The sequence below is a fragment of the Hemibagrus wyckioides genome, linkage group LG08 (genome assembly GCF_019097595.1).
Source record: "Hemibagrus wyckioides isolate EC202008001 linkage group LG08, SWU_Hwy_1.0, whole genome shotgun sequence".
NCBI classification, from domain to species: domain Eukaryota; kingdom Metazoa; phylum Chordata; class Actinopteri; order Siluriformes; family Bagridae; genus Hemibagrus; species Hemibagrus wyckioides.
The window spans coordinates 8,622,501-8,645,000 of NC_080717.1; the positions used below are offsets into that span (position 1 = coordinate 8,622,501).

The 22,500-nt window shown below is 41.4% G+C and overlaps 1 protein-coding gene across 1 annotated transcript in view; it reads right to left on the bottom strand.

The window, feature by feature from the left end:
• Window positions 1-1,758: 1,758 nt before the first annotated feature.
• The window catches only part of mgat4b (alpha-1,3-mannosyl-glycoprotein 4-beta-N-acetylglucosaminyltransferase B), a 142,291-nt gene continuing 121,549 nt past the window's right edge, over window positions 1,759-22,500 (bottom strand). The window contains exons 10-15 of the mRNA XM_058397624.1: window positions 22,304-22,411; window positions 21,722-21,915; window positions 15,165-15,243; window positions 11,160-11,247; window positions 8,112-8,224; window positions 1,759-4,756 (exon numbers count right to left, since the gene is read on the bottom strand). Coding sequence (XP_058253607.1) covers window positions 4,733-4,756; window positions 8,112-8,224; window positions 11,160-11,247; window positions 15,165-15,243; window positions 21,722-21,915; window positions 22,304-22,411 — 606 coding nt within the window. The 3' untranslated portion in view covers window positions 1,759-4,732. The remainder of the gene's footprint in view (window positions 4,757-8,111; window positions 8,225-11,159; window positions 11,248-15,164; window positions 15,244-21,721; window positions 21,916-22,303; window positions 22,412-22,500) is intronic.

The window sequence follows — 22,500 nt, forward strand, 5'->3', positions numbered from 1 at the left end:
AAATAAAGATTTAAGATATGCAAATGCAAAACCAAAATAAAAAAGAATTAAGGTCTAATTATGAGACATATGTGAGAGACAGTCTTAGCCAGAGTTTTATAGCAGCTACAGGAAAAACAGGAGATACAGGAATTTCTCTTAATGTACTTTCAATAAGGGTTTTGTAACTACATTGTCGACGCAACCACAAGAAGCTCTATCTCTAAAGGAAGGGCTGTAATTAAATTCTTCATTCTTTAAGAAATTCTCCTCCACATTAATCACACATAGACTAGAGACGATTTGCTTGAAAACAAAAATCACTGGACTATTCTTATTAGACTAGTATAAAATGGACAGCAGTACAGTAGATGACAATTCACAATAGCGCAATGGGAGAAAATGGTGTTTGTCCTGTTTGTCTGCTTACAAACCTGTAGACCGTTCAGTATATCTTGCTTGACCTCTTCAGTTACTGAGCACCTGTAAGAAACCCTGTACCAGCATCAGAAACCCAACAACAAACATTTCAGCTCAGGCTTCGATGAGAACAAGCAAACATCTACGTTAACACGTATGAGGTAAACATACAACAGCTCCATTTGGTCTTTGTGAATTTATGAGAGCCTTAAATAAATAGAAGGCTGAAGTAAGCGTGTAAAGACCAGGATTCGAAGAAAGAGAGAGAGAGAACTTGACTGTTGAGCCCTAACTATCTATGTAGCTAATGGTTCTAGCATTCTAAAAGAGGTTCACATGTTTCCTGAAAGATAAAGGAACCATGAAGCTTTTCTCCAAGACGCAAACCAAGGTACCCTTAGTGGTGCAAGATTAAACTTATTCTTAAAAATGTGGACTTAGATTACGATCACAGATTCAGTGATTTTATCTCTTTAAGCCTTTAGTCGCTGTACCATGAAGGTGGTGCAACAAGCATTACGCTTCACAACAAATCAATTTTCTTGCTGTTAAAAATAAGCATTCTGGAGGGATGTTTGGAGTTTTTATATAATATTCACCAGTGTATATACACCGATCAGCCACATCTTCATGACCACCTGCCTAATACTGTGTTGGTCCCCCTTTTGCTGTCAAAATAGCCCTGACCCCTCGAGGTTGGACTTCACTAGATCCCTGAAGGTGTGCTGTAGTAACCAAGATGCAGATGCAGCAGATCCTTTAAGTCCTCCTAGTTGCGAGGTGGGCCATTCATGGATGAGACCAGGCCACCTTCTTCCATTGGTCCTGTTCTGATGCTCACATGCCTATTGTTGGTGCTTTCGGTGGTGCACAGGGGTCAGCATGGGCATCCTGACCAGTCTGCGGCTATGCAGCCCCATATGCAACACACTGCGATGCACTGTGTATTCTGACACCTTTCTATCAGAACCAGCATTAACTTCTTCAGCAATTTGAGCAACAGTAGCTCGTCTGTTGGATCGGATCACACGGGCCAGCCTCCACTCCCCACATGCATCAATGAGCCTTGTCCACCCATGACCCTGTCGCCGGTTCACCACTGTTCCTTCCTTGGACCACTTTTGATAGATACTGACCGCTGCAGACCGGGAACACCTCACAAGAGCTACAGTTTTGGAGATGCTCTGATCCAGTCGTCTAGCCATCACAATTTGTTCCTTTGTCAAACTCGCTCAAATCCTTACGCTTGCCCATTTTTCCTGCTTCTAACACATCAACTTTGAGGACAAAATGTTCACTTGCTGCCTAATATATCCCACCCACTAACAGGTGCCATGATGAGGAGATCATCAGTGTTATTCACTTTGCCTCTCACTGCTCATAATGTTATGCCTGATCAGTGTGTATCTCTGTATGTGCATCATATACGAGATGAAGGAGAAACAGGGTGTTTTATTAGCCACGGCTCAAGTGCGCTCTACTGTCTTCACACACACTGGCTCTGCCAGGTCGCTCCATATTTATCTAAAGTTAAACCTGTCTCACCTTTGTCACCCTGCCAGACACGCCCATTTTTGTTCGGCGACGGTCGCTGTCGCACGTCGCCAGAAGTCGTCATTGAAATTTCAAGAATCTCTGCTCCGCTCCAGCATAAGTCCTTAATAACAATACACTTTAGATATCAACTTAGCTTCGAATCTATATTCTAGCTAGACAACACTGCCTAAGCAATGACATGGAACATCATTTTTCTGCTAAACACACGTCAGTGAAACCTCTGGCCAGCTGTGATTACAATACAGCTCACTGAAATTATTACAGGAAACCGACTGCAAACACTTTGTTGTGCAAGAACAGACTGCACAGCTGTTGTAGGTCCTAATTTGAAATAATCTTCACAGCATGTACAGTGTGATTGTGTTGCTGTTTATGCAGTAAGTAAAATGCGAAACACCAGTGCAGTGTGAAGCACAATGAAAATAAAACCACCTAAGGATACTAAACAGAGATAACATCAAGCCGGCTCTCAGGGTCGTTACTGGGCCGATAGCAGCACAGAAACAGTGTATGGGATATTGAAGAAAGAAATTTGATTAAATCCTGTAACAAATATAGCTGGAAATGAAGCAGGTAACAATAGTGTCCTCAAGGCATAATGTAAACAAATTCTTTTTGCTAGGTTTCATTTTAAATGCTATAATGTTGTATACACTATATGGACCTATAAACATCACACCTTTGTTACAATCATTTCCGCTATTTCCACTACATTACACTCTTTCCAGTACACAGCATGACTGTGGAGACCTGTGATCATTCAGCTATAAGAGCATTAGTGTGATCTGGCACTGATGTTGGATGAGGAGGTCAGTCAGTGTTCCAGTTCATCCAGTGGGTGTGAGGTCAGGGCTCTGTGCAGGGCACGCTAGTTCTTTGGGTCTTCATGCAGCTGACTCTGTTCACAGGGATATCGTCATGCTGGAACAGGGCTAACTTTTTGGTTCTAAGGGAAATCTTAACACTACAGCATACAAATACACTGTAAACAACTGTGTGCTATTAATGTTGTGGTAACAGTTTGGGGAAGAACCACATACAGGTGTGATACATAGATTTGGTCATAAATAGCAAATCTAGCATACAGCATCATACACCGATCAGGCATAACATTATGAGCACTGAGAGGTTAAGTGAATAACACTGATTCTCTCCTCATCATGGCACCTGTTAGTGGGTGGGATATATTAGGCAGCATGTGAACATTTTGTCCTCAAAGTTGATGTGTTAGAAGCAGGAAAAATGGGCAAGCGTAAGGATCTGAGAGAGTTTCACCAGGGACAAATTGTGATGGCTAGACGACTGGATCAGAGCGTCTCCAAAACTGCAGCTCTTGTGGGGTGTTCCCGGTCTGCAGTGGTCAGTATCTATCAAAAGCTGTCCAAGGAAGGAACAGTGGTGAACCGGCAACACGTGGGGAGCGAAGGCTGGACCGTGTGATCCGATCCAACAGACGATCTACTGTTGCTCACATTGCTGAAGAAGTTAATGCTGGTTCTGATGTCAGAATACACAGTGCAGGACGAGTCAAGGCTGTTTTGGCAGCAAAAGGGGGACCAACACAATATTAGGCAAGTGGTCATAATGTTATGCTTGGTCGGTGTATCTTTTAACAACAGCCAGATAAAGAACAGAGCTGTGCTAGATATTAAACTTTTGTTTTTTTGTATCCAAAATAGTGGTGAATGCAGAACGTGTAAATTAATTGTATATCAGCAGAGAGAAAAGTAAATGATAAGTGAACAATATATTAGTTTAAAGATACAAACCAAGAGCAGATTGGTGTATACAGCTCGAAATGTAAGATTATAATGTTTTCAGAATTGCGTTGCTGACATGTGATCATAAACGCTGTCATAATGCTGCATATATTACCATTTCTAACCAAATTTCTTAGCAGCTCAGCATGGTAGCCCTTAGCTTTAGCTCACATTAAAGCAAACTGAGAGACAGAAGAGGAAAAGAAGCAGAGCCCTCAGGCTTGATCGCTCAGACGGAATTTCATATTAAATTTCCCTGCTCTACTTTTATTTGTTCATGCGAGAGATCAGTATTTGTAACAGATTCTCAAACACACACAGGTTGTCACAAATGGGTTTTTTTTTTTTAGTTTTTTTTTTTTTATTTATATCCTTTTATAGCTTGTAATATCTGTAGCTATAATCCATCTGGCTGACTTTGGTCAATCACTATTAACCTTTGCACATACAAACACACATTTATGACAATCATATCTATGTGTGTATTCGTAACATGTGCAAGTATCATGGGAACTACACTTGTTTTGGAATAGCAAACCCTGCACCTAAAAATATTTGCCCACAAAATGATAGCAGAAATTAAAACTTTGCAAATCAAATCTTGAATGAAAAAAATAATCGAGTCCTCCATCCCCCCCCCCAAAAAAAGCAGCATTTTCAAGGCTATAAAAACTTTTCAGTACGCCAAAGGGCAATAGAGTCTCCATCCGGTGAGCCCATAGACAAACAGACCAGTGTGATTACACTCACTGAACCAGGAGCCATGTATATACACATAAATACAGTTTATTATGCAGTTTATACAGCGGCGTCTGTCCGTCGCCAGCAGTCTGGCTGCACATGTTCTCGTGCCTTCACTTCACTGCGAGTGTGCGCTGCACTGCTGTACCCTACTGAAGCAACTTCCGGCCAGCAGGCGGTGCTGATGGACTGAGCTGAAAGAAACGCTGTGCAGATGCTGAGAGTCCTGCACCACACAGGTCCAGCAAAACCGCGTGGAGCAGAAGGAGGCGTCGTCACTCTGCTTTCTTAATGAAAATCTAACCAGAAAAAAAAACACAGTGAAGTTGAACATTAAGTAATAAACACCAGCACCACTATCACCAAAAACAACAACAGCCTAATAATAAAAACCCGTCGGTCAAATTACATGCATCATGCAACAAAATGATTATTAGAAAACTACAATAAAAGAAGCAAAACGAGCCTGTTACATCAATCTTTTTTTTTTAAATTAGGTTGTACAATAGCGTTGCTGGATTCTCTAATCTGATTGGCTAGAAGGTTTTGATTCATTTTCTCCATCAGCCAAGTCTAATGTTACTGTTTCTATACTATAGACCACTCACTGGAATTTGTACAGCGAGAAGACTGATAAACTGATAATACTTTTTAATACTACTTTTTAGTGAGACGTCCGCCCTTACATGCACATGAACTTTAATGACATCCCATTCTTAATATGGAGTTGGCCCACCCTTTGCAGCTATAACAGTTTCAGCTCTTCTGGGAAGGCTTTCCACAAGGTTTAGGAGTGTGTTTATGGGAATTTTTGACCATTCCAGAAGCACATTTGTGAGGTCAGGCACTGATGTTGGACCAGAAGGTCTGGCTCACAGTCTCCGCTCTAATTCATCCCAGAGGTGTTCTATCAGGTTGAGGTCAGGACTTCATGGGCCTTGCTTTGTGCACTGGTGTGCAGTCATGTTGGAACAGGAAGGGGTCATCCCCAAACTTCACAGCATGAAGTTGGGAGCATGAAATTGTCCAAAATGTCTTGGTATGCTGAAGCATTAAGAGTTCCTTTCACGGGAACTAAGGGGCCAAGCCCAACAACCCCACACCACAATCCCCCCTCCACCAAACTTTGCACAATGCAGTCAGGCAAGTATCGTTTCTCCTGGCATCAGATTTCAAGACAGAGAAGGGTGATTGGTCACTCCAGAGAACATGTCTCCACTGCTCTAGAGTCCAGTGGCGGCGTGCTTTACACCACTGCATCCGACGCTTTGCATTGCACTTGGTGATATAAGGCTTAGACGCAGCCGCTCGGTCATGGAAACCCATTCCATGAAGCTCTCTACACACTGTTCTTCAGCTAGTCTGAAGGCCACATGAAGTTTGGTGGTCTGTAGCTGAAAGTTGATGACTTCTGCGCACATGCTCTGACCCTGCTCCTGTGATTTTACATGGCCTACCACTTCATGGCCTAGTTGCTGTTGTTCCCAATTGCTTCCACTTTGTTATAACAGTTGACCAGGAAATATTTAGTAGTGAGGAAATTTCAGGAATGGACTTATTGCACAAGTGGCAACCACGCTTGAATTCACTGAGCTCCTGAGAGTGACCTATCCTTTCACAAATGTTTGTAGAAGCAGTCTGCATGCCTGGGTGCTTGATTTTATACACCTGTGGCCATGGAAGTGATTAGAATTCATGAATTCAATGATTTGGAGGGGTGTCCCAAAACTTTTGGCAATATAGTGCATCATGTCTTATGGATATTCCAAATGATAAAATGCAGAAATGTGTCAAATGTATGATGTTTCGCTATTTAATAAATGGATATTTTTTAAATCGTTGGCAATTTGCTGCGATATTACCAGAACCGATATTCGAGGACATGCTGAGATATCCTGAAATTTTCCACGTAGGGGTGTGATAGTAACTCCACATGACGTCATGCTGTTATTGATTGTTTTCCTCTGACAGCACACCCCTAAAGAGTTTATTCTTTACTTTAAAGCTGAAAGCTACAGTGATAATGGAAAACTTTCATGTAGCCTACATTTCCAACAGAAACAGCAAAGGAGATTGGCTAAGCTAAAGCAGACTAAAGGCACATTAATGGTTAATGAATTAATTATGAATACTTGAGATTTTTTTTTTTTTTAAATACTTGAAAGCCTTTTAGACTTCGGCCATTTCTGCTCCTCGGTATGTAACCGTACAGATTGCACTCGTTATTTTTTTCTTGCGATCCCTTCTTCTGTGAAACCTCTCGTGCATTTTTAAGCTCTGATGCACATGTGTATCGCAGCTTTGTGGTCTGAACAGATTTTAATTCATTGCTGTTCAATGGTGTGAAGTTAGCTTCAAAGCCGCTGCTTGTTGCCATTATAACAGCGGCGCTGGCACTCGCGTTCAACTTTAACTGCCTTTGTGTCTATAATTATCGCAGACAAGCTGCTCCTATACTACACAAATATCTGCATTTATTTTTGTTTCATTACTCATATAAATCTTTAGCATTTAAGTAAGAACCAATTCTCTAAAGCCATTACTTTCAAAATAAGTATGGCTCATGAGATGCTGGTGAAGATTATTATCAGCCAGTACCAAGGTTATTATGGTTATCCTATTTGTAAGCCTCATTGACTAGAATTAATTCAACCAAAAAAACATATAAATAATATGAACTTTGACTGCAACAGGAAGTTGCTGTTAATATGATACACATGTTTCAAAACTACATCTGGATGAGTAATAAATAAATAAATAAATAAATAAAAAGAGACTCTCCTGAGCTCAAATAACTGAATATGACGTTGTATAATTGCACGTACACTCATCAGGCATAACATTATAAGCACTGACACTGGCAGCAAGTCAACATTTTGTCCTCAAAGTTGATGTGTTAGAAGCAGGAAAAATGGGCAAGCGTAAGGATTTGATCGAGTTTGATGAAGGGCCAAATTGTGATGGCTAGACGACTGGATCAGAGCATCTCCAAAACTGTGGGGTGTTCCCGGTCTGCAGTGGTCAGTTTCTATCAAAAGTGGTAAAATGGAAGGAACAGTGGTGAACCGGAGACAGGGTCATGGGCGGGGTCAAGGCTCATTGATGCCCGTCGGGAGCGAAGGCTGGCCCGTGTGATCCGATCCAACAGCCAAGCTACTGTTGCTCAAATTGCCGAAGAAGTTAATGCTGGTTCTGATAGAAAGGTGCCAGAATACACAGTGCATGATGGGTCAGGGCTGTTTTGGCAGCAAACTGGGGATCAACACAATATTGGACATAATGTTACGCCTGGTTAGTGTAAAATTTACAGCAACAATCGAAATATTGTCCGTTTTCTGTACTGCTTATCCTACACAGGATCGTGGAGAGCCTGGAGTCTATCCCAGGGCACAAGACATGCTGGACATCATCACAGTGCAGAATCTCTCCGACACACACACAATTTAAAAATGCCAATCAACCTTGAATGCATGACTTTGAACTGGGTAAGGAAGCTGGAGTACCTTGAGGAAAGCATGGCAGAACATGCACACTCCTTGCACACACACCCACAGCCCACATGCACACCAACCCTGAGGCAAAAGTGCTAACCCATAAGCCACGGTGCCATATAAATATTACTTTAAGTATCATTTTACCTATTTATTGGCCTACCTCGCTGAGAATCACCCACACGGGTGAGTCGGTGAGCACAGAAAGCCGCATGGCCTCCAGGGGCCCGAACGATGCCTCCACTTCCCCTTCTGCGATACCGTTCTGAAACTGACCTACAGACACAGAAAGAAATCATCAACTGTTTCTGCTCACCGGAGGAGACAAAAGGACACATTCAGTAAAACACTGAGTAGGGTACTGAACTCTACCTTACCTTATCATCCTTATTCATATACGTATTGTACATTCAGTACTGTTCACCTAGAAAGATGCATGTTGTGTGCCTTTAAATCTTCAGATACACTTTAGATCCACATTTCCACGTAAAATATACATATTAAAGGTTAAAAGTTACAGTGTCAAATAAAAGTAGAGTTTAGTACCACTTCTGGATAGTGCAGGGTTATTGTTCTCCTGTGAAAAGCACCGGAGACAATCTACACAACATATATTGACGATTAGCCCGTGTGGCTTACTAGATTCAGGTGTTTCCTATGTGGCCACTTTAATAGGAACTTGTACACATGCTCATTAATGCACTTATCCAATCAGGGGGCAGCAGCCCAATGCATAAAATCATTCAGCTAAAAATGTTCTTATCAAACATAATAATAAGAAAAAATTGTGATCTCAGGGACATGGCATGGTTGTTGATGCCAGATAGGCTGGTGTGAGAATTTCAGGAATCTCGAGGGATTTTCCACATACACCAGTCTGCAGAGTTTACACAGAATGGTGAGGAAACATAAAGCATCCTTCGAGCAGCAGATGACAGAGATGAGAGGAGAATAGCCAGAATCGGTCAGAAGGACTCTTTACATCTGTGATGAACAGAAAAGCATCGCAGAATTCACTACATATCGAATCTTGAAGTGTAAAACAGAAAAATTTCCACATCTTTCCAGCTACACTTGAAACCTGTTCACCGAAACTGTACAGTTAAAGACCAGGCAATGTTCCTATTAAAGTGGCCACTAAGTGTATGTTGTTACAAAGTGTCTAACACTTACAGGCATCGTTCCCTTTAGTTCTCTGATATTTAGGGAAGGAGATTGGCACATAATTGTAACACAGACTTCTGTCAGGTTGCTAAAAATGTATTTAATGAACCAACAACAAACACCTCTGAAGCTGAAGACGTAACATCGGTCATTCCATCACTGCTGCATCAACACATCTCCCTTCACAGGTATCCTAGCGGTGATAATTTCACGTCGACACCATTTTTCATTTCTATTTCTAAACGGCAAGAAGAAGATAAATGTAAAGAGGTTTGCGGATGGATGATGTGCTGAAATTGAGTTGGAGCTTCGGTGGAGTTGGAACTGATGCCCAGAGCATCTGCATGTCTAATGAAACAGAATACAGACACCAGGCCAGATACCGCTGCTCATAAAGACTCCTATTAATTGATTTCGTTGAGCTTTATATCGATCTCAAGGCTAAAATGAATTTATGAATGAGACTAAATGAATATTATATAAAGATGATACATTTATAATGGGACTCAGGGAACTTTCATCCTCCTGCGTGATACATACACATCTCTGCCAGGCCGTGATCTCACTTAGAAAAATAAAAACAACATTGTAATGCACCAGGGTCCTAATTTCAGTCCAGAGCTTGTGTTACGGTCTGTAGGGAGTGTCCACGTTCCTCCAGCTTTCTGGTTTCCCCTCACCTCACAAAAACACAGTAATAGCTGGATTATGTGAATAAGTGTATTTCCTGGCATCCCATTCAGGGTGCAGTCTAGCCTTAGGTACAGCATTTCAGGGATAGGCTTCAGATCCACTGTTACTCTGATCAAAATAAAGAGCTTACTGATGATGTGTGAATAAATTTATACTTTTTTTAGGTCACAAACTGAATGTGGATAAAACAGAAGAGGAAGCATGAGAAGCATAAAGAAAATCCTTTTGTAAGGATTCACAACATTTCATCTGAGAAGGTTTAACCCTGTGGATTCATAAACTACGTGTAAACTCTCTCATATCCTGTGGATGTACATACACCGACCAGGCAGAACATTATGACCACCTGACTAATATTGTGTTGGCCCCCCTTTTGCTGCCAAAACAGCCCTGACCCGTCATGCACTGTGTATTCTGACCACTGCAGACCGGGAACACCCCACAAGAGCTGCAATTTTTGCCCCACAAGAGCTGCAACTTGCTCAAATCTTTATGCGCTCCCATTTTTCCTGTTTCTAACACATCAACTTTGAGGACAAAATGTTGACTTGCTGCCTAATATATCCCACCCACTAACAGGTGCCATGATGAGGAGATCATCGGTGTTATTCACGGCACCTCTCAGTGGTCATAATGTTATGCCTGATCGATGTGTGTGTGCTTTAGATGCTTGGAAATGCAACTGGGACCAAATTTTATGCTCCTGGCCGATGAATTTCTTCCTAATATTTCTGAACTTCATACAACATGATGCTGCCACCCCCATGCTTCACAATAAGAATCTTTCCCCCTATAGAGAGCACTAATCATTACTGATCACTGAAGCCTATCCCTGAATCATTATTGATCACTGTTGATCACTACTGATCACGGCTAAATTCAGTCTGGCATTTTATGCTGGTCTTAGTGACCACTTCCTTGCTCTTCCCTCCTTTCAGGTCATTCCCATGTAGGACTCTTTTCATGGTAGATAAACATACTTTATTACCTGATGTATCCAAGGTCTTCAACAGTTCCTTTGCTATTAGCTGAACCTTTCAGACCAAAGTTCACTCAGAGTTCATTTGTGCCTCTAGAAGGATCCCGGCAGTGTCTGTGTGCTGTCAAGATTTTTGCATAATATTGTTTGTATTGATCATTGTGGTACCTTCACTTGTATGAAGTCTGAGTTGTTTGGATTTTCACGTTGTATTGAGCTCAAGAGCCAAAGTATAGTATGATAACATTTATTTTTCGCCTCAGCTTCAAGTATAACGATCAGATATTATACCTTAGACCAGATTATAGTGCAGAGTTAAAGTGTTAATGTTATTCTATCCATATCTAAAGCCGTTTGCATTTATCAGCGTCTCACCTATTCTAATGAAGCCGTCCTCTGTGCGCTGGTACTTTGGGGTTCTCTCCTTCTCCTCTTTCAAAGCTTCTTTTTCAGACTGAATATTCTGAAAGCAAAAAAAAATTACACATATATATTGTTAAACTACTTTACACAACAACGTGCTTGAATGATCAATTATCATTAGTAAGAAGGTGTTGGTTAAGTTTTTATTACGGCAGTGCTGGCTTCACGGCGAATGCTGCATATAGAACAGAAACAGCCTTTGTCACATATACATTACAGCACAGTGAAATTCTTTCTTCGCATATCCCATCCTTGGAGGTTGGGGTCAGAGCGCAGAGTCAGCCATGATACGGCGCCCCTGGAGCAGAGAGGGTTAAGGGCCTTACTCAAGGGCCCAACAGTGGCAACTTGGCGGTGCTGGGGCTTGAACCCCTGATCTTCCGGTCAACGACCCAGAACCTTAACCACTTGAGCCACCACTGCCCCCATATAAGCACCATGTGTGAATATTTTCCTGTAACAGCAGGTACGATTTTCAGTTCCCTGGGTTGAGTCACAAACCGTTTCACATAGAAACGTGGTGATGTTTATAAGAATGTGACTCCCCTGACCCAGACTACAATAGAGCTCTTGTGTGGTGGGTTTGTATGTTTTTGTTTTTGTTTTTTTAATAAAAAGAAGCAGGGACAGGTTTGTATTTCTTGCTGCTGCCAGGGTGAAATGGTAAAGCGGCGAAGGAGAAAGCACTGCATCTCTGCTCCAAAGAAGCAAATCGAAGGCCCCGGAGACAGCGCTGAAATGAGATGGTGTGTTTGTATGTCTGTGCAGGTCTGCATTACGCCGCTGATCCCCACAATCCCTTGCTGCATTCAGACTGGGAGATGTCTTCATCCTCTGTTCGCTCCAACTGTCACTTGCTGGAATGTGACAAATATGACTACAGGACCTCTTCTCCAAACGCCACAGAAAGCAATACACATACATATGAACGCACGCATGTGTTTTACTGGCCTTGTGAGGACGTAATTATTAATGCAGCTAAGTGACGCTATGCCTATTCCTCAGCATGCTAACCTTTTCATAATAAAAGCTTTGAAAAAAGAAAACAACTACAAGGTCAAACTGTCAGATATTTCTAACCACGTAAAGACATTTGTTGTCCCCCCAGATATAACACACACACATACACACACACACACAGAGAGAGAGAGAGAGAGAGGCCAGCTAAATTAGTCCGTCCAAAAAAAAATCCACTAAATCTAAACAGGTCTCTGGGGAGCTGCGGAAGGAGTGATGAGAAAAAAGCGAGGGAGGAGATAAAGAATAACAGATACTGCAGGAAATGGCAAAAAAAAAAGAAGAAGAAATATGGGCTAGAAAGAGGAAGAGAAAAAAAGAGATGAATAGAGAGAGAGAGAGATGTTAGGGGCCAATATGTTGCTTGTTCTTTGAAAATCCCGGCATCAATCTTGCAGGGAAGCTTTTGTTTCCAACGATAATCTTAAATCACAACCACACTCCCTTCTTCTCTTCGGCTTGCCAATGAAATATCTTCCAAAAGCGGACACACACTCACGCAGAGCATGACAATACACCCTCGAATAGTTCACCACAGGACAACCTTCCAACTACGTAAAACACAAAAAATGGTTTATCTCCAGCTGCTGCCTCTCACTTCCTTGCAGCGGGCCATGTGATTAGCTGGAGGTGTAGGAGTGAAAGGATAAAGAGTCAGCGGATGGAAAGGACAGGAACTTGTTCTGCTCCGCCTGACACTTACATTCATCTGCTTCTTTAATACTCGAAAGAGGCGAAAACGACTTTTTTTAATCGAAGGCCCTTTTAAGCTCACCTAAGACGAGCTGCTGGGACATCTTAAACCCCCTACGCCAACAAAAGGTTCTGCAAACCACAACGTGTCGGAAGTGACCTGGCCATTAGAAATGCAATTACACTTGTAACACAATCATCAGCACCGGTTTTCGGAGAGAAACGGCCCACACAGGCGACTGTGCAGCTTCACAAAGAGCTCACATTGATTAGAGAAGAAGACGTCCAGTCAGCTCTTCACAGAATGAAGCTGGTATCTGACTCATAGATTTTTCCCCTGGACTGCAGACGCAATTATTTAGCCAATTTAGAAAGAAAATAGGTTTTTGCACTTTATCATTTTAGCATTTTGAGCGGACAGAAGGCATTTTTTTTTTTTACTTTACATTATAAGCCTGCAGCCAAAAGAATTATTGGCATGTTTCATGAAATATAAACATATTTTAAGAGTAAATATAGTGTGACCTTTTTATCATTTTAACCAATTACATTTTTCAGAAATAAACCAAGAACACAAGTGGATAATAAATAAATAAATAAATAAATAAATAACAGCCCTGAACCCTCCATGATGTCTAGCAACGTCAACATTGCAGAGGGTCTCCTCCACTCCTCCATGCAGAACATTCTAAACCAAAAACTATGAAAACCATCATAATGCATTAATTGTGCAGCCCTACAGACATACAATCGCCATCCATTTTATTAGGAAAGCCTGCACACTGATGCAGTTATCAAATCAGCCAATCATGTGGCAGCAGCAGCAGCACCACAATGCAATAAATCAGGCAGCTTCAGTTACTAAACATCAGCATAAAGATCCCTGTGACATGATTGTGATCCTGGGTGTTGATGCCAGATGAGCTGGTTTCGGCAATTCAAAAACTGCTGATCTTCTGGGGTTTTTGCACAAAAGAGCGTTAGAGCATTTAACAAAAAACATCCAGGGTGTGGAGGGTCTGCAGGCTGAAACAGCTTGCTGATGAGAGAATGAGCAAACTGCTTTAAGTCTATAGTAACTCAAATAATCACTAACATCTGTGGTGAGAGGAAATGCATCTCACAACAAACATTATTTTGCTGGATGCTACGACGACATCAAAACGAGCAGGAATCTGAAGATGTCATGAGCAAAGACAAAGGGAAATGAGCAGGGGATTTATTATTATCTCCAACTGTACAGTCTGAGTGAGTCTGTGCCCACATGATATCCTCAGATTCTTGTTCGTGAGTTCTGAGATGCTTTCCGGCTCACCACTGGTGTAAAGAGTGATTATTTGAGTTACTATATATCCAGTTTGAAACATTCTGCCCAAGTTCCTCTGCGATCTTTTTTAGACAGGAGTGGAGCCCGATGTTGTCTTCTGCTGTTGAGTAACTACTCAGTCAGTGTCTACTCCTTATTGGCTTTCATATAACAAAGGCTTTCATTTTATCTGCCAATACGTTGAATGCGGTTCATGGTGTTGTGATGCACCTCAATGCCCTCAAAGGTGCTTCTTCACTCCTCCTCACAGGATCGGTCTGACTGTAGAACGGTGTTTACTGGGTGGGTTAATCAACGTGGACAGAGGACAGATGAGCGTTTCAAAAAGAACGCCGCTATAAGTAACAGCCACTTCACGGTTAATCATATCAAGAGAATAAGGATGCTAGCCAGACTGAAATACGTGAGGACTGAGCACCATATCATCACTGAAAGCCTGGCAAACAAAATGCTGACGGTTTTTGTTGAGGGCGTGAAGCCGCGTTCACAACGGCACATCGTCCATCTATCTCAGTTTGCACAGATGCACTTAATTAGCGTGACGAACTCACAATACGTCATTAGCTACTTTTTTTTTTTGTTTGATTATTGATTATGCATGACTAAAACACTGTCCCGTGAGGCACATCCACTTGTCCGCTGGGCTACTGAAGACTTGTTCACCATTGTATACACACCACATACGACACCAACACTCAGCACAGGCCATCTTAAATATCCATAAAAATAACAGAATATTAAATACTTCACTTAGCACCAGGATCCAACAAATGTAGCTCATATTTCTCATACTGGAGGTTTTTTAAAGATGACATCAGTTTACCGTTAGAGGAACCTCCCCGGAGCAGACTGTTTGCCCCGAGGTGTGTGTTCTGCAGCTTTAGCTGTTTGTGTGTAGGAGTGAACAGAGACACACTCACATCAAACGGCAGCACCTCCACTGTAGTGTTGAACAACTTGTCTCCAGGGTGCTCGATGTTCCCACTGCGGAAGAAATACCTGCACAGGCGCACACAAAGACACACACACACAAAGATAACAGTGAGGAAAAAGAAATATTAGTGCAATTTTGTCGAACTAATCCACAAAACAAGTCAATACATCAGGCATGTCTGATCCACGGGCTGTATGAGAAGCTATTAGTTATCTGTAGAAAATTATCTGACAGCTACACCAAATATTTAACAAAAAAACTTGTCTTGCTATTAAAGAAGCTAGAATGAAGTTCCTGGTTTGAACTCTGGGGGGCAGCACCATGTAAATCTAAATCTTAGACCAGCGTTTATCAACCTTTTTTGAAGCAGGGCACAGTTTCGGTTTTAATATTTTTTGTGAATTTTCCAATATACATATACATAGCCATGTCCATTAATTCCGAATATTAATATAAGAATTATAGGTGTTGTTAAAAAAAATTAATTAAAAAATAAAATAAAATAAAATAAAATAAAATAAAATAAAATAAAATAAAAGGGCGCTGGACAAAAAACAATCAATAGTAATGATCTAAAAAGGTAATAATAAATAAATCCCATGGCACACCACCAACCAAAAATTCTACACAATTCTACTATGACATATAATGAAAATTTAATCTTGTTTTTTTTTCATTAAAGTTGCCTGTTTCTCAGTATGCAAGCGTACAAAATAGTATGCCCTTGTTTTGAAGAGACGGCTGTTTCGTTTGGAGATGGCGTTTAAGATGCTTGGGACCATGGTACTGCTGGATAGCTTTTCCCACACACACACCAAGTATGACAAAGTTGTTGTTGTCAGATTCCAAGTAAAAGTAAATCCAAAAGAAAATGAACTTACACTGTTCTGCCTCAAGATTTCTTTTGACCACTACTCATACTAGGGTCTTCACCTGGGTCAGAATTGTTTCTTTTCAAATATTTATCCACTGATGTGACCGCTACCTTTTGCGGGCATCATTAATTCTATTGTTGTGAATTAAAAAGCACTGCCTACAGATTATTGCACTGCCCACTGACGTGGAGGAGTATTTCCATTACTCTGCCAGTCACTACATTGCAGGCACAGGGGCTCAACAATGGCAAATTATTTCCATCCTTCCATCCATTTTCTATACCCGCTTTATTCCTAATTAGGGTCAGGGGGATCTGCTGAAGCCTATCCCAGCGCACATTGGACGAAAGGCAGGGGTACGGGACCCTGGACAGGTCACCGGTCCATCACAGGGCCACATATACACAGACAACCACATACACTCACTCCTATGGGCAATTTAAAATTACCAATCAACCTAATGTACGTTTTTGGACTGTGGGAGGAAACAGGGCACGGGGAGAACATGTAAACTCCACACAGAAAGGCCCCTGCCTGTTCGCACCCGGGCAAATTATTTCCAATCACTAGATTTTGGGACCAATTATTTGCAAATAGATCATTTACCCCTGACAATCTCTCATTGCACACTTGTGATCAGCTCCCAGAGATCTCTCTAAAGGGTTAAGTCTATATATATATATATATATATATATATATATATATATATATATATATATATATATATATATATATATATATATATATATATCCACCACCCCTTCTGCAATATCTGTGGTTGAATTTGTCGTTAATCAGCTACTAGAAAGAAGGAATACAGCCAGTGGGTGAAATATGTTAGTGTTTCACACACCTCAGTTCAGCCGTTCAACATGAAGTGTTTGAAACAAACTGTACAAACTCGTCGTTCGAATTAAAGAGCAATATCATTTCAATCAAGCCCGTCTGTTGTTTATATCCTTACAGTTTATAACAGTCTGTGGCACATAATCGCATATTTTTTCTCCATCTGGTTTGTATTGCCAGCACTGCGTTACTGTAGACCATATTACTTCCACTTAAAACGCTCCAAAAATGATCTCATTGATTATTTTTGCTTCAAAAACAGCAGGTCCTCAAGTGGTTTATTCCTCTTATACCTCATCATACTTTCTGTTATGACTTGTAGCAGCTTGTTCTTCACCAGGTTCCTTTTCTTGATGTTTATAAGACTAAAACATGTTATGAAACAGAAACCCTAGAAATCCCGGAAGACTTTTCGTTTCAACCTGTTCGTGCAGACTCTGTGTGTGGGTTAATATATTAGAATAGGTATAGGGTACAAACCTGTGATTTCTCTTGAAACTGCTGACTGTTAATGAACATGTATCGAATCACTTTCTAAACCAATCAGAATGGAGGATTCACCAGCTCTGTGGTATAACCTGAGGATAAAGGATAGGATGAAAAAGGGTCTGATCGTTTTTCTTGGAGTTCTTACACACTTCTGTTCAGGTTGAGAAAAAGAACAGCTCTGTGCTTGGCCTGGGATTCTGCTTGGCTTATAAGTGGCTTTTGCCGATTGAATAAATGCAAATCGAAAGTGCATTTAGCTCTTAAAAACATCTCTCCTATCTTAGATAGATATCCATACGTCCCTGAAGGGTAGGGGAATAGTCTGAGCGTCTGGACTTCTCACTGCACGGTAAGAAAGACATCATTTTCCATAATCATATTGAGAGCTGGACTCTAAAATGACCTCCTGGGCTCACTCAGAGTGATAGCCAGATGTTTCTCACTAGCCACAGGCTTCAATGACTTCTCCATTAGGCTTATATAAACTTTCCACGGAGGATTGGTGGATTTCAAATGGAACAGAGTAAAGGTAAAGCTGTAAGCTTAAAGCTATAGAGCTTGAGCAACGGGTCGAGCTGCTAAGCTGAGTGAACGTGTGTGTGTGTGTGTGTGTGTGTGTGTGTGTGGGAGAATGCATGAAAGAGGGAAATCTTTTATCACTCCACAGAGCAAGACAACCAGTTTCCTGTCCATAGCTGAATGGGATGAAGCCCTTTTTTTTTTTAAATATAATAACAGTTCTTGTGATTTCTCTGTGGTATTAGATGTTCAGTGTCAGTTAAAACACAATGCGTCCCTGTGTTAGCCGAATCATTTTCACACAGCGGTGCTGCCGGATTCTCAGATCTAATCACAAGGCGGCGAGTAATTTTAACAGTAGCTGCAGCTGCAAGACAAATCGCAGGTTCGTATTAATAAGCTCATTCTAACAAGTTATCATTTTTAGATTAGCAGTTCATTCGAAGCGGCTTGTGTGGTGGATGATCCATGGAATTTAACACTAATAATAACCTTCGGAACTTTCGGAAGGAGTTGTCAGTGTCACAGTGTTACAGATAGAGGCAAAGCTGTAAGTTGAAAAGCTTCGTGACATTTCTTCGTGACAAACAAGGGCATTATTTGATTTGCAGAACACTGAATGCTATTATACACAGATGAGTCATTCTTTAACAAATAAATATATATAATCAGCAAATTGCTGTGGTACGAAAGATATACAACAGGAAGGACAAATAATCCACTTCAGGATGCTATCAGTGAGTGTTCAGCATGTCAGTCTGTATCACTTCATCAGATTGTTGATTATTTGCCTGTAACAGCACTCCCGGTCATACTTCATCCTTAATATTTAATAATTACCAGTTAAACAATTCAATACAGTACAATTAAAAATGCCGCATCCAATTTCAGCAATGCTAAAGCAGGGATTTTACGCCTTTAGAAATTCAAACAGGATCGTCTTTCATAAGCCGGTCCCTCTCATCGCCTCACAGTAATAATATGCTCACAGATTAAAGACATTTTTTCTGCCTAATGTAAGTCTTTCTTCTGACTTCAAACCCAGCATAGGTCCAATGCAGCAGCTATAATGAGCTCAAAGCATGCAGAATCTGCTCAGGAGCTACAAGAGGAGGGTCAAGCCATATATATGCTTGTTGGACACGTGTTTCTTCAGCAGGTGGGAAATCGCATAGATGATACATGCAAGCTACAGGTCAAGAGCTGAATGCTTATTTGATGCTCAGATCTTAATGGGGAGAAAATGTGCTCTCAATCACTTTGACCATCTAGATCATACAGAATGGTGTAAAATACACTGATCAGGCATAGCATTATGAGCACTGAGAGGTGAAGTGAATAATACTGAGTATTTCCTCATCATGGCACCTGTTAGTGGGTGGGATATATTAGGCAGCAAGTGAACATTTTGTCCTCAAAGCAGGGAGCAGGAAAAATGGGCAAGCACAAGGATTTGTGTGAGTTTGACGAAAGGCCAAATTGTCATGGCTAGACGACTGGGTCAAAACTGCAGCTCTTGTGGGGTGTTACCAGTCTGCAGTGGTCAGTATTTATCAAAAGTGGTCCAAAGAAGGAACAGTGGTAACCTGGCGACAGAGTCATGGACGGCCAAGGCTCACTGATGCACATGGGGAGAGAAGGGTGGCCCGTGTGATCCGATCCAACAGACGAGCTACTGTTGCTCAAATTGCTGAAGAGGTTAATGCTGGTTCTGATAGTAAGGTGTCAGAATACACAGTGCATGACGGATCAGGGCTGTTTTGGCAGGGAAAAGGGGGACCAACACAATATGTTATGCCTGGTCGGTGTATATTCCAAAACATCCAATGAGCTGGAGGTCTGCTGAACAGTCAGACTGGTTCAAGCTGACAGGAAGGCTATAGTGATTTAAAGTAGAAAAGCATCATGATCAGAATACACAACACAGTGAAGCTTGAAGTTGATGAGCCTCAAAAGCTAAAGATCACATCAGGTTTCTCTCCCTACACTGAGCACAAGCTGAAGACTGGAAAAACACCAGGTGACATTTCTCCGTTTTTAAACCAGACAGCCAGTGTGCAGTAAGCAGAGGCTGTGCAGAGGCATAAACTACACTGAAAAGTTCAAATTAATCAATCATGACAGGCTTTTTCAGCAACTAGAACAAGACCGGACAAATGCATACTTAGTAGCCAGAGATTTCACAGCCTGACATCCATTATTATGTAAAATCACTTCCTGCTGAAATGAAAATCAGCTCTGCTGTAACATTTATTCACAGTGTTTCATGTTTTATCTGTAGCTAACAACAAAGTCATTTATTGATTTTTTTTTTTTTTTTTACACTAGTCCTAAGTTCAACAAAAATGTGTCTGATTGGAGTTTCGTGTTTTGGCAGATCTACCCGACCGCTCGGCCGATGGAGCTGCTCTCAGCTTGAACTTCAACGCTGTTCCTTGTAACAATCAATGTGCGACCAGTACAAGATGACTTGCTTATGGTTTTTTTTTCAGGAAGGAAAACACTTTCCTTTCTTTTTAATATTTGAAAGTCACACCTTTAATAAAGTAAGGCAGCAGACGAAGCTGTATATCAGTCAAGGTCATAACCTGCTAATTGAGAGAGAAACCTGGTTTTGTTCTCGTCCAACTGGCCTGAACTCAAGAGGCTCTTCATTGTTGATTGTTATGTCAGTAAAGTAAAGAGCTGGACATCTGGGTTGTCGGCTTTATTTAATACTGAAAATGTTCCAGTATGCTCCGTGAGCACGGCTCACTGAGGGGTCGCAGGAGTGAGGTGCGGATGCTTTGTAACGGGTTATAAGCCATGGGAAGTGGAAGTAATCAAACAGCACAGTGTTTCGCTCTGCCACTCAGATCGCCTGAAGACTACGTGATGAGCTCTAAGATCAACCCACTACTCTTCTTACAGAGTACAGACACACACACACACACATACATATATATCTATATCCATATCTATCTATCTATCTATCTATCTATCTATCTATCTATCTATCTATCTATCTATCTATCTATCATGAACCATGGCACCATTATGAAAGATGCAGAACTAGAAAGAAAATCCTGCTGCTGAAAACAATATACACCATTCATTATATCCACCATCATTTTCTAAGCCTAAGGCATGATCTCTAATGCATGTTGCTGAGTCATGCTTCTCTGTGGTTGAAACTCGAATGCCCTTGTATTGGACTTATAATATGACTACTGATAAAAGTGCTACACAAATACATTTTCTAGCGAGTGCAGTCATTTTCCCACACTTTACCAATACTACTGTAGTATTACAACCTGGAACTGGAGAGACTTAACCGCACAAAAAATATCTATATAGTTTGCCAAGAGGCGTGTTGGAGACTCAGTTAACATGGGAAAAGACTCTGTGGTCTGATGAGAGCACAAATCTAACTTTATGGCCTTGGCACAAAGCAACAACACAACACTGCTCATCACACTGCGAGCACCATCCCTACAGTGAAGCATGGTGGTGGTAGCATCATGTTGAGAATTACTCTCGGGCTCTTAGCTGCCTTATTAAACTAATAGCCTCGGTACACATTCACAGAGAATTGTTCTTCTCTGCAGAAGTGCCCCATTCTTCAGATTACTAATCAGGGATTTAATTGTGTCCTGTTTAGTGTTAGGATTATTTTGTCCATGCAGAGCAAGCCTCACAGAAGTGGCTTGAGCTGTATGCTCTCACTCCTGTGACTTTCCCTTTTCAAAGCGCATTTTGATGTAGCTTTAAAGTATAACAGGAGAAGGAGAGAAAAGTCTGCATCATGCAGCATAACTTAAGTGTGTGTGTGTACCTCTCGATGCGAACAGGGGTAAAGAAGCGGATACGTATGAAGTCTCCAGCCACAGGCGTGAATGCCCAGAAGAAATCCTCGCCCAGGTAAGCCTTCTCCAGCGTGAAGTGCTGGTAGGTCTTCAGACTGGTAGTGACCTCGGCTAACGGGTTAGCGTGGCCTTTATGGACAGTCTGCTTCCCAAAGTCCTTATCCTACAGAGTTCAAGAAAGACAGTATGATTTATAGAGGTGCTGTAATTTAAAAAGACAGAAGAAGTGCAGGATAAGTGGGTAAAAGAAGACTAGGAGACAGCATATGGATGGCTTCACCCCCAGGTTAGGATTGTTCTGATCATCAAGCAGGCAGCAGAGGAAAGCCAAATCAATATTACATGAAGTGAGCAGGATCACGCTGACACTGAGTGCCACAGCACAACGCTCTCTGCCAGGCAAGGCAATGATCCAGTGAACAAATAATACATAAGTGTCTTCTTATCTCTTGTCTGTCCAAGTGAGTCTGTGGCATTTGCAGTGCCCAGTAGTACATCTCTGTAGAAAATGAGCTTTGTATTTGTACACACACACACACACACACACACACCTTGAGCTTCTGGATCTTTCCAGCCAGAGATGAGTGTGTTCCCACATGCTGGAAGAGAGAAGGCTTGAAGCGGATGCGCAGATTTGCCTTCTGCCTGTCGCAGTGTTTCTGTAGAAAACACACAGAAATCACATGATTAAGACTCTACACACACCCAGTCCATCATGTTTTGCTAATTTCCGGTTTTTCTTTGTACT